Source organism: Ranitomeya imitator, chromosome 5 (genome assembly GCF_032444005.1).
Source record: "Ranitomeya imitator isolate aRanImi1 chromosome 5, aRanImi1.pri, whole genome shotgun sequence".
Classification (NCBI taxonomy): domain Eukaryota; kingdom Metazoa; phylum Chordata; class Amphibia; order Anura; family Dendrobatidae; genus Ranitomeya; species Ranitomeya imitator.
The window spans coordinates 659,585,183-659,598,037 of NC_091286.1; the positions used below are offsets into that span (position 1 = coordinate 659,585,183).

Below are 12,855 nucleotides of genomic sequence, written 5' to 3' on the forward strand. Positions count from 1 at the left end.
GATACGTATAATATAGCAATTTTCTAATATTCGTATCACAGACAAGTGCCTATAAATAATTATTAAAGATCTCGGTGTCCTGAGACCTCAAGGCAGACCTCTTATTTTTCTGGAGAAAGATGTGTAATATTATAAGGCTGCTATCCAGATGAATGACCATCCGCCTAACGCATACACGGCACACATCCCCCAGTGCTTACTAGCGGCCCTTCCCCCTGGTACATAAAAAAAGGTTCCAGGTGGGGGATCCACCTCTATAATGTCCATAGAGGTGTATCTGACCCATGTGGACGTTCCCCAGTGGTGACCTTCCTCTTGGAGATCTTCACCCTTTCTATATAAGCTTTTACGTAAAGTAAATGAAAAGTTAATGAAAAGTTGCAAACTTTTTGCACAACGCGGAGTTAAGGAAATAAGTTGCTCCACTCGCTGTTTTAACATCAGTTTGAGGCAGCTCTGCCACACTGGGTGTAGAGGAGGAGGTGGGGAGATGGGGCGTAACTAAGCTCGCCCACCAAATTCAGCAAAAGTGCTACTCACCCCTATAGATTTTCTCTGCATATCCACCGTACACTGTTTCATGTGTGATGCTGTTATGCTACTGAGAATAAAAACCTCGTTTTAGTTTTTAATCAGTTGATGGCTAAGCACATTTTTTTTCCGGTACATACATCTCAAAGAGTTTTTTTTTTTATTTTTTTTATTTTTTTTTCGGTCATTCAATTAACTTTTCTCCATGGCCATTTTTTTTATTTTTCACTAATATTTTGGGGATGAAGAGATGCAAGATCTCGTCCCGAGATACCAGGAGACGAGATCTCTGTGCCAAGATCTCAATCTGAGCATGCACTGCCCCTGATGGCCATTTTTTCGGAGGCCACCACATCAGAGCAATGGATGTGCGGGGGCCACCGGGCTTTCACAAAATGCTGGCGGAGCCCCCCCTCCCTGTACCAGAGAACACTGTCGAACCAGACTGGGATGGGATTTCCCAGAGGCCATCGCATCGCAGCAATGGATGTGCGGGGGCCTCCAGGCTTTCACAAAATGCTGGCGCAGCTCCCCCGCACCACAGAGCACCGCCGAACCAGCCTGGGATGGGAGTCATATCACCGGACCACCGAACACACCCTGTGACCACACTCCACCAGCGCTGCCGATTTCCCCCCCCCTCCACCCGTAAGCTGTATTTGGACTGTAAGACAGACCCCCATTTGACACATGAACTTTTTTTCGCTATTTTCCTTCTGAAAATTAGGGGTGCGTCCACTCTGTAACGTTACGGGGTCTACACTTCGTGGCTGAATTGCAGCAGTTCTTTCCACTTCTCAATAATATCACTTACAGGCAATGAGGGAAGATTTAGGAGTCATGAACAGACTTGTTACCACAGTGGCTTCTATTACAGGACTGTGCTGGTACCAATGAGATCTGCACCACCAGCCATTGTGTCACATGTTAGTAAAGGCAGGCAGCATGGTCGGGGGCCGGAGGTTATACATCGGGGGGAGGGACTGGATGTTATACACCGTGGGAAGAGGGGCCGGATGTTATACACCGGGAGAGAGGGGCCGAACCTTATACACCGATAGAGGGGCTGGACATTATAAACCGGGGGCCATGGGGCTGGATATTATACATGGAGATGGGGGAGTGGGCCTGATGCTATATACACAGATGCAGAGGGGCCGGAAGCTATACACAAGGAGGATGGCCAGATTTTGGATTTCATACACCGGAGAGGGACCGGATGCTATACACCGGGGAAGGGGCCGGATGCTATACATGGGGGTTGGGGGGGGGGGTTGAGGGGCCAGATGCTATAGATGGGGAGGGGGGGGGGGGGGAAAGAGGAGCTGGATGCTATAGATGGGGGGGGGGGGGAGAGGGGCCGGATGCTATAGATGGGGGGGGGGGGAGGGGCCGGATGCTATAGATGGGAGGGGGGGGGGGGGAGAGGGGCCGGATGCTATAGATGGGGGGGGGGGGGGGGGGGGAGAGGGGCCGGATGCTATAGATGGGGGGGGGAGAGGGGCCGGATGCTATAGATGGGGGGGGGGGGGGAGGGGCCGGATGCTATAGATGGGGGGTGGGAGGGGGAGAGGGGCCGGATGTTATAGATGGGGGGAGGGGGAGGGGCCGGATGCTATAGATATGGGGGGGGGGGATGGGGAGGGGCCGGATGCTATAGATGGGGGGGGGGGGATGCTATAGATGGGGGGGGGGGATGCTATAGATGGGGGGGGGTGGGGGTCGAGTGGCCGGATGCTATAGATGGGGGGGGGGGGGAGAGGCGCCGGATGCTATAGATGGGGGGGTGGGGGGTGGAGAGGGGCCGGATGCTATACACCGATGGAGAAGGGCCGGATGTTATACACCGGGGGAAGAGGGGTTGGATGTTATACACCGGGGGAGAGGGGCTGAACCGATAGTGAGGGGCCGGACATTATATACACCGGGGGACATAGGGCCGGATGTTATACATGGGGAGGGGGGCCAGATGCTATACATCGGGGGAGAGGGGCCGGATGCTATACACCGGGAGAGAGGGGCCGAAACTTATACACCGAAAGAGGGGCCGGACATTATACATCGGGGGCCATGGGGCTGGATATTATACACGGAGATGGGGGGAGGGGGCCGGATGTTATACACCGGGATAGAGGGGCCGAACCTTATACACCGATAGAGGGGCCGGACATTATACACCGGGGGCCATGGGGCCGGATGTTATACACGGAGTTGGGGGGGAGAGGGGCCGGATGCTATACACTGGGTGGAGAGGGGCCGGATGCTATACACCGGGGGGTGGGAGAGGGGCCGGATGCTATACACCAGCATTTTCTACCAAATGCTCAAATGCAGAAATGATTGCTTCTATATTTGGGAGCTTGGTACAGATGATTTGTAGAGGTTTTTTTAGTAAATGGGAAGCGATTATTTCAGTTCCCTACCACAGTGCACTTTTGGCCTCTAAGTGCTGCAGCTCGTTCCTGCAGATTGTGGTGTGTGCACAGACAGGAGGACTCTCATCAGCGACATCACCCATCAATCGGATGATTTCTCTCGGCTTCTCTAATCCCTGATGATTGGCTGTTACTGGAATTTGCTTCTAGCCCGACATTTGCACAAGACCTAAAAATATCACTAGTCCACCCTCCCCCCCCCCCCCCAGTAATGATGTCCCTAACTAAGCATACGGAGAGGGGTTGTCTTCATTATTGCTCCCTTGTTCTGCTCATGGAGGTGGTTACAGCAAGTCCTAAATATAATCAGTTCTTCTCTCTTACGTAGGATCAGTAAAGTGTCCTGCAAAGATGAACGCACCTTTCCATCCCGGAGAGAAATATCCTTTGGTTATATTCTCCCACGGCCTTGGGGCTTTCAGGTAATCCATCATGCGCGCCTCCCGGAGTATTGTATAGGACATTTTCTGAGATTTTCCTCCATGTTGACATGACGGCATAAGATGTAGAAACTCTGCAGAGATGGTTGACTGAAAGGGGTACTTTTTATTTTAAAAGATATGGAAAATTTTCTCTGTATTTAAATATATGTATTTTAGATTGAAATTAATTTTGATATATAGTCCCTAAAACAAAACAAATTTAAAAAAAAATGCATGTTTAGTGTTCTGACTGCTGCCTCCTTTTAAAAAGAAATGTCCATATCCTTTGAGCATTTATGGTATAGCCAAAGTTACAGCCACGTTACATCCGAAAACGTATGGCATTAACATTCTCCATACAGTTCCATGGAGAGTTGGACTCGCCTGCATGCGACCTTGCCCATTGACATCAATGGGAGTTACACAGAGAGCAGAGCAAACGGAGCAGATCACCCCTCACCATTGAACTGTATGCAGACAGTGGTCCCAGGGGTGCTCACTCATCCATCAAACATTTGCAGGGGATCCATCTCTTTAGCGGAGTTTAGCTTGGCTGTGCGTTGCCTTCTTCATTTTCTGCCCTTTTTCTCTGCAGGACATTGTATTCCACCATCTGCATCGCGCTGGCCTCGCAGGGATTTGTAGTTGCTGCGGTGGAGCACAGGTAAATATGGGGGCACACAGTTTGCAGCTAATTTTAATTCCACAAGTAGATCAGGTGTGGGTGTATGGGGCAGGCTCAGGAGCCGAGCCCGCTCCATACATGGCTGGTGTCGGCTGTGTTACTCAGCATCTGCTAGCTTTGTTACTGTTTACCCCTTTATATGTTGCTGTCAGACTCTGGCTGCGCCACTTGAACGGTTTGAAACTGCTGGCATTCGTTCAGACACCCATTCTTTCCCCCTTGGTACGATTTACAGGGTACTGATGATGTGATGGGTTATCATGTCCGGCATGGGCCTAATGAAGGTGCTTCTATGAATATTTATATTGTAGTATATTGTAAAAATAACACAATCTTGTAATATATAATACAAGCAATGAAAGGATTGCAAGGTCTAGTCCACTAATGGGTGTGGGGAGGGGTTATTAAAAAAATGTAAAAAATATATGCAAGAATATACACAAATGTAAAGTTTGACTCCCACTTTTTCTAATCCAAAAAAATAAATACCTTAAAAAAAATGAATAATCATATTGGTATCACCAAAACCGTAAAGGTCCAATCTATAAAAATATAAAATTAGAATTTGTCCACTACTCGGACAACTTCTTCTCAATCTGCATGTTTGCCCCAAGTAAAATAATAACACTTAAACTCACCTCTGGCGCCTTTCCATCGGTGTCGGCACTGGCTTTCCCAGGGATCTTGTGACATTGTCATGCAATCCCTGCTACCAAACAAATCCCAGACTTCCGGAGGAAGTAAGATCAAATCCCAGACGTCCGGAGGAAGTAAGATCAAATCCCATACATCCGGAGGAAGTGAGAGCTGCTGGAATGGTACTGGAGGTGAGTGTAGATGGTTTTTGTTTTATAAGGGGCAAACATACGGACTGAGAAGGGGTTCTTTGATTAGTGGACAACTGCTTTAATTAACCTATAATATAAACACTGAAAATAAATAAAAATTGAAACGCCAAAATTACTTTATTTTATCACTACACTTCTCCAAAATATGCAATACGAAGCAATCAAAATATGTTCCTCAAAAGGGTACAAATAAAAAAATGACAGCTCACAACACACAAAAACAGGTAGTCACACAGCTCCATCGACAAGAAAAATATTAGTTATGAGACACCGAAGTGATGATACTAGCCAAAATTTAAGAAGGGAATTTTTTTTTTAAAGCAGTAAAATTTAAGAAAAAGATATGAATTTGGTATCGATATAATCATTCATATTAACTGCATGGTGAACACGGAGAAAAAAAACAGAATTGTGGGTTGGTTCAATTTTTTTTTCTTCCCATTTTTCTGTCCATTATATGATAAAGTAAATGGTGAACTGGTGTCATCCAAAGCTACAACTACACCTCATATGGGAAAGTAAAAGTAAAAAACATTATGGCTCTTGGATTAAAAGTAGGAAAAAATCAAAGGGCAAAAGTGAAAAATGGCTGATTCTATAGGGGTTAAAATTATTTGGTGGATTCCAGCATTCCATACACTATATAAAAATGAATTAGAATCTTATGGTCCATGAAAACTTGCAGGAAATGTATTCCATGTGGAATTTCTATAGAATTACTGAGGTTGCAATCTACTATAATTTTGCATCAAAATCCACACGAAATATGTCACAATTTTTTGCGGATTTGTCAGGGGCATAAAATTTCAGCCTGTGCGACCCAGCTCTAAGATGTTTTTATTTTTTACATGGTTTGCTTTCGACAGAGATGAATCTGCGTCTGCCACATTTTACTTCCGAGAGAGCTCCTCCGCTGACACCTGTCAGGGGGACGAGGAGCATGAATGCATGGAGGAGGTTTGGCTGTACAAAAAGACTCCAAAACCAGGAGCGGACGAGTTTCCTCTTCGATATGAACAGGTATCAACTATTTGGGTCTGTTTGGGTTCTGTTCACATCTATGATGTACATTCATTCAGAGCCTTCATTGCAGAATCTGTCAGACACCTATCAGACCTTATTCTTCAGTGGATCTCTGATTGTTTCCACCATTTTATTTTTCGGTTCCTATGATTTTTATCTGTAGGTCCAGAAGAGAGCGGATGAATGTTTACGAGCCTTAGATCTCATGCTGGACATCAATGCTGGGAAACCAGTCACCAATGCATTGCCGTCCAACTTTGACTGGTCATTATTAAAGGTGGGTGCAAAAGAAGAACGCATTCTACAGATGCAATCAAAATTGTTCATTTCCCATTACAAACTTGGTTTATTTGCAAAATTTCCAAACTTTCTGATGTTTGCAAAATAAAAATCAATCAAACAGGACAATGAATATGACAAGTGGCTTCTCCAAATTCTACACAAAATTCCGCTGTTACGGACTACTTCAGTCTCAGAATTATTCACTCCTTCATGACTTAGTAGATTTCCTCTGGCTGTTATGACCTGCTGCAAACGATGTGTAGTCAAGACACCAAGTTTTGTCAGCATTCATGTCGAATTTTATCCCATTCCTAATGGGCAATGGCCTCTGGTTTTCTAAAATTCTTGGGTTTGCTGCAATTGCCTTCTTCAAATCCCACCAAAGATTTTCTGTAAGGTTTAAGTCAGGTGATGGTGATGGCCGCTCCACAATCTTTTAGGGCTTCTTTTGAAACCAAGGCTTGGTGGGCTGTGATGTATGTATGCTTTGGATCACTGTCCTGGTGGATGGTCCAATGACACCGAGACTTCAGTTTCCTTATAGAAAGCATGACATTTACTGCAAGGATTTCCTGATACTTAATCCATATTGCCCTCCACAAACTGCAGGTTTCCAGTGCCAGAGGAAATAAAGCAGCTTAAGAGCATTGCCAAGCCACCGCCATATTTAACAGTAGGCACCAATGAGCGTTTTCCATACTTCACTGTAGATATCACCAAGCCACCAACATGTTTACTGTAGATCTCAGACACTGCCATGCTTCACTGTAAGCATCACTGAGCCACCACCATGCTTCACTGTAGGCGAGGGGTGTCAAACTGCATTCCTCGAGGGCTGCAAACAGGTCATGTTTTCAGGATTTCCTTGTATTGCACAAGGTGCTAGAATCATTCTCTGCAGGTGATTAAATTATCACCTGTGCAATACAAGGAAATCCTGAAAAAATGACCTGTTTGCAGCCCTCGAGGAATGCAGTTTGACACCCCTGCTGTAGGCATCACTGACCCACCACCATGCTTTACTGTAGGCATCACTGACCCACCACCATTCTTCACTGAACTCATCACTGAGCCACTACCATGCTTCACTGTAGGCAATCACCGAGCCCTCCTAATGCTTCTCTGTAGCCATTACCGAATCACTACCATACTTCACTGCAGACATCATTTTGTCACTGCCATCCTTCATTGTAGATACAAACAAACGCCAACTTTGCTTCATTATAGGTATCACTGAGCCATCGCCGTATTTGACTTTAGGCAACACTGCGAAACTACCATGCTTCACTGTAGGCATCAGCAAGCCACTGCCATGCTTCACAGTAAGCATGACCAAGCCGCTGCCATTCTTTACTGTACGCATCACTAAGCCTCTTCCATGCTTTGCTGTAGTTATCATTAGATATAGGCGAAATTGAACAGTAAATTGCCCTACTGTTTGGGCACGGACACCGAACACAGACTTCACCTGGAAGTCCGTGTTACTGTTCTGGTTTGGGCCCCTGAAAATCAGGTTTTTGTCATGCTGTCAAGTGCATGAAAGCACAGCAAACACTGCCTCTGATTGGCGGTAAAATCATCAACGCCTGACAAACAGTCGCGGTTCCCACGCTGTCAAATGAGAGCGTGAGCTTGCAGCTGTGATCGGAAGTATAAAGTTTACCTCCGGTCATTAGTGTCGGCTCCCATCTGCCGATGCCTGCTGCCACTAATAACAGTGAGAGCAGGAGCAGCTGATGGGAGTATTCATCAGCCGAGTCCTGCACTGTAAATAAATAATTCAGAAAAAAAAATGGCGTGGGTTCCTCTGTATTTTTGATAACCAGCTAGGCAAAACTCGCTGCTGGGGGCTGCAACCCTCAGCTGTCAGTGTTGGCAAGGCAGGTTATCAAGAATAGAAGGGGTCTCCGCCATATTTTTTAATTATTTAAATAAATCATTTAAAAACACTGCATGGGGTCCTCCCCATTTTTGACAACCAGCTAAGCTGAAGCAGAAAGCTTCAGGGTCCATGAATATTGCATCCCTCCCAGCCTAAAAATAACCGCCCAGAAAAGGCGCATCTGTTAGATGCGTCAATTCTGGCGCTTTTCCCAGCTCTTCCCACTTGGCCAGTAACAGTGGCAAGTGGAGTTCATATTTGTCGGGTTAATGTCAAATTTGTATTGTCTGGTGACATCAAACCCACGGCTTTGTAATGGAGAGGTGTCTATAAGGCACCTATCCATTACTAATCCTATAGTTATATGGTAAATACACAGCCAGAAAGTCTTTTATTTTAAATAAAACAAAAGACACTTTTACTTTTTATATAAAAATAACAAACACAGTTATTCTGAATATATACTAGAAGTTATGAAGAGAAAACTTTTTTATTTTAGCATCATGATTTAGTTATGTTTTTCTGCAGGTTTGTTCTTTTACAGCTTTTCTTCAGTTTGTGCTTATTTTATGTTCTATTACCTTTCTTCTTCTACTTATAGGATTCTATTGATGTTCAAAAACTAGCAATCGCCGGACATTCATTTGGGGCAGCGACAGCGATTAAAGCTCTGGGGAGAGATTCAAGATTTAGGTAAGAATCTATATAAAGATCAGGAATAATCTATGTTAGCAAAATAATTACATCCAACATACACAACACAGGAGGCAGTATTATAGTAGTTCTATTCTTGTATATAGCAAGCAGTATTATAGTAGTTATATTCTTGTACATAGGAGCAGTATTATAGTAGTTCTATTCTTGTACATATGGGCAGTATTATAGTAGTTCTATTCTTGTATATAGCAAGCAGTATTATAGTAGTTATATTCTTGTACATAGGAGCAGTATTATAGTAGTTCTATTCTTGTACATATGGGCAGTATTATAGTAGTTATATTCTTGTATATAGCAAGCAGTATTATAGTAGTTATATTCTTGTACATAGGAGCAGTATTATAGTAGTTCTATTCTTGTACATATGGGCAGTATTATAGTAGTTATATTCTTGTACATAGGAGCAGTATTATAGTAGTTCTATTCTTGTACATATGGGCAGTATTATAGTAGTTCTATTCTTGTATATAGCAAGCAGTATTATAGCAGTTATATTCTTGTACATAGGAGCAGTATTATAGTAGTTCTATTCTTGTACATATGGGCAGTATTATAGTAGTTATATTCTTGTATATAGCAAGCAGTATTATAGTAGTTATATTCTTGTACATAGGAGCAGTATTATAGTAGTTCTATTCTTGTACATAGGAGCAGTATTATAGTAGTTATATTCTTGTACATAGGGGCAGTATTATAGTAGTTATATTCTTGTATATAGGAGCAGTATTATAGTAGTTATATTCTTGTACATAGGAGCAGTATTATAGTAGTTCTATTCTTGTACATATGGGCAGTATTATAGTAGTTATATTCTTGTATATAGCAAGCAGTATTATAGTAGTTATATTCTTGTACATAGGAGCAGTATTATAGTAGTTCTATTCTTGTACATATGGGCAGTATTATAGTAGTTATATTCTTGTACATAGGGGCAGTATTATAGTAGTTATATTCTTGTATATAGGAGCAGTATTATAGTAGTTATATTCTTGTACATAGGGGCAGTATTATAGTAGTTATATTCTTGTATATAGGGGCAGTATTATAGTAGTTATATTCTTGTACATAGGGGCAGTATTATAGTAGTTATATTCTTGTACATTCGGGCAGTATTATAGTAGTTACATTCTTGTACATTCAGGCAGTATTATAGTAGTTCTATTCTTGTGCATAGGAGCAGTATTATAGTAGTTATATTCTTGTACATAGGGGCAGTATTGTAGCAGTTATATTCATCAAAGGGTGCAGTAAAACTGTGCTTAATGCTGAGTATTATATGAGCTCACCATGTATGATGTGTCGGTGTTAGGTGTGGGGTGGCACTGGATTCCTGGATGTTCCCTTTGAGAGATGAGATATTTTCCACTATCCATCAACCTGTTTTATTCGTCAACTCTGAGAAGTTCCAGTGGGTGGATAATATTCTACTCATGAAGAAGATGGATTCCACCAGCGTACAGAGAAAGATGATCACAATCAAGTAAGTTTATACTCGCTCTAGTCTCTATCTGCAATATTTGCATGTTGGGTATACTAGTAATATACATGCAGTAGACTACCCTTTTTAAATGATATTTTGGCATTTTAGAGGTGAACTTCATACAACTCACATAAATAATCTTCTGTATAGAATATTTGTATGTTTATTTGCACAATACTATACAATGCATGTGTATGATAGGTGACTACTAGAGTTGAGCGACTTACTTTCTTAGGGTCGAGTCGGGTTTCGCGAAACCCGACTATCTCAAAAGTCGAGTAGACTGAAATCGGCCGATTATCGCCAAAAGTCGGGGATAGACCGAAACACGAAACCCAATGCAAGTCAATGGGGAAGCATAGTCGGCAGTGAGTGGAGGCCAGGAAAACACCTACAGTGCCCATTTTAATGGCGAAAACATCCATTCTTGGTACTGAAGCTTGTCAATCTTAATTTACCTTATAATAGTTGGGCACTGGAAATCTGGGGTCATTTGGCTAAAGTTGTGGTGGGTAGGGCTGGTTCAAGTATTTAGTAGGCCCAGGAAACGTGGACCACGTCACGACAGTGGAGCAGGGAGAGGTAAGTATTTCAACTTTACAAGTGCTGTGATCCTGAGCAAGCAGGTGGGCCCACTAGTTGGCATTGGCACTGGCACAGGGCCCCTCAAAGTACGGCGGTGTTTGCACGGCGGGGGCGCCTCCCACTGGCAGCAACACTTTTGCGTACTATGAGGGACCCTGTGCCAGTGACGTCGCCAAGGAGTATTCCCCCCCACACCTGATGAAGGAACCTGCACTTTCATCTGCACCTTCCTCTTTGTCCCTGTGTAAGGTGGTATGGTATGCGGGAAAGGGAACCTGACTTTCAGCAGGGTCAGATTCTGGCTGTGTAGCGTGCAAGGGGAATGTAGCGGTCTGGGTCAATGTACCAGCAGACTCATCTAGCACTGGCTGGGCAATGGGCAGGATGAGGAGGGAACACAGATATAGGCCCAAATAATAAAGTGGGCTAAATGCAGTTCAAAATTGGTAACAGGACTAACCAGACGGCATTGCTTTGTTCAGTGGAGGACAACTGTAATGAGAGGCTGACACAGTGAGTAGGCCGAAATCAGTAAGTAGTCTAAATGCAGTTCAAAATTGGTAACAGTAGTAAACAGGCGGCACTGCTTTGTTCAGTGGAGAACAGCAAGGAACGGCAGACACCGTTAGTAGGCCCCAACCAAACTAGTAGGCCAAATGCAGTGTTATATTAACAACTACTTAATGAGAGCCTGAAGATTGAAGCTCAGAAAAGTAAACCTGGAGAACACCTTGGAGCGGCAGTCACCGTTTGTAGAACCCAACCAAACTTGTAGCCCCACTGCAGTTTTCAAATTCCGATAGGCTGAAAACCTGACAATTGCAGCTCAGCTTTAAGAGGAGGAAAGCGGTATTGAGTGGCGCAGACACACTGGTAGTAGGCCTTACACCACAAAGTTGGCTCAATGCAGTTTAAAAAAGGTTACAGGGGTACACGGGCAGCATTGGTGTGGTCAGCGGAGGACAATTGGAAGGAGGGACCGCAGACAGATTTACTAGGCCTAAACTAAAAAAAGGAGGCTCGATGCAGGTTTACATAGGTTCCAGGGGTACAACATTGCTGTTGTCAGTAGAGGAGTATTGGAAGGAGGGATCACAGACGGACAAAATAGGCCTAAAATAAAAAAGTATACATTTCAAAAACCTGACCGGCACATCCAAACATAGACTAAGTGTGAACAGGTGCTGAACCTAGAGTCGCCAACTCGTATATAGTTAAGTAAATAAGGCAGCACACTGCAGCGCTAAAACATGTAAACTTGAAAACATGAAATTTGAACTGCATTACTGCACTAGAAATATGTAATTAAAACACCTGAAGCTAGGAGGTTTCACATGTACCCATTCAGATGGAGACGTTTATTCTCAGCGAGGTAAGGCAAGTTTAGGACCTGGTATAAGAGATGCCGTAAAGGGGCTACCAGGTACACATAAAATTGGCCATTTTTATGCGCTAAACGCTCTCATTTTTCATATTTCTAGTGCAGTAATGCAGTTCAAATTTCGTGTTTTCAAGTTTACATGTTTTAGCGCTGCAGTGTGCTGCCTTATTTACTTAACTAAAATAAAAAAGTAGGCTCGATGCAGGTTTACAAAAGGTTACAGGGGTACACAGGCAGCATTGCTGTTGTCAGTGGAGGAGTATTGGAAGGAGGGACCGCAGACAGACTTAGTAGGCCTAAAATAAAAAAAAGTAGGCTCGATGCAGGTTTACATAGGTTCCAGGGGTACACAGGCAGCATTGGTGTGATCAGCAGAGGACAATTGGAAGGAGTGTCTGACACAGTTGGTACTCCAAAAAAATAAATACATGTTAATGTCTCGCAAAAAAAATAATAAACAAGTGGCATACCTAGGTACAGTGGTGGGCTCCTCTGCTGACGTGCAGGCATTGGTATTTGGCGCAAAGTATTAACTGGTGTAAATGTAGGACAGGGCCCCTGAATATTTTTACTAGCATCATACA

The 12,855-nt window shown here is 43.7% G+C and overlaps 1 protein-coding gene across 5 annotated transcripts in view; it reads left to right on the forward strand.

The window, feature by feature from the left end:
* The window catches only part of PLA2G7 (phospholipase A2 group VII), a 73,815-nt gene that overhangs the window by 45,920 nt on the left and 15,040 nt on the right, over nt 1-12,855 (forward strand). For all 5 annotated transcript variants that reach the window (XM_069728201.1, XM_069728198.1, XM_069728197.1 and 2 more), the window contains 6 exons: nt 3,295-3,388; nt 3,984-4,052; nt 5,788-5,941; nt 6,108-6,221; nt 8,710-8,801; nt 10,135-10,305. In XM_069728201.1, coding sequence (XP_069584302.1) covers nt 3,295-3,388; nt 3,984-4,052; nt 5,788-5,941; nt 6,108-6,221; nt 8,710-8,801; nt 10,135-10,305 — 694 coding nt within the window. The remainder of the gene's footprint in view (nt 1-3,294; nt 3,389-3,983; nt 4,053-5,787; nt 5,942-6,107; nt 6,222-8,709; nt 8,802-10,134; nt 10,306-12,855) is intronic.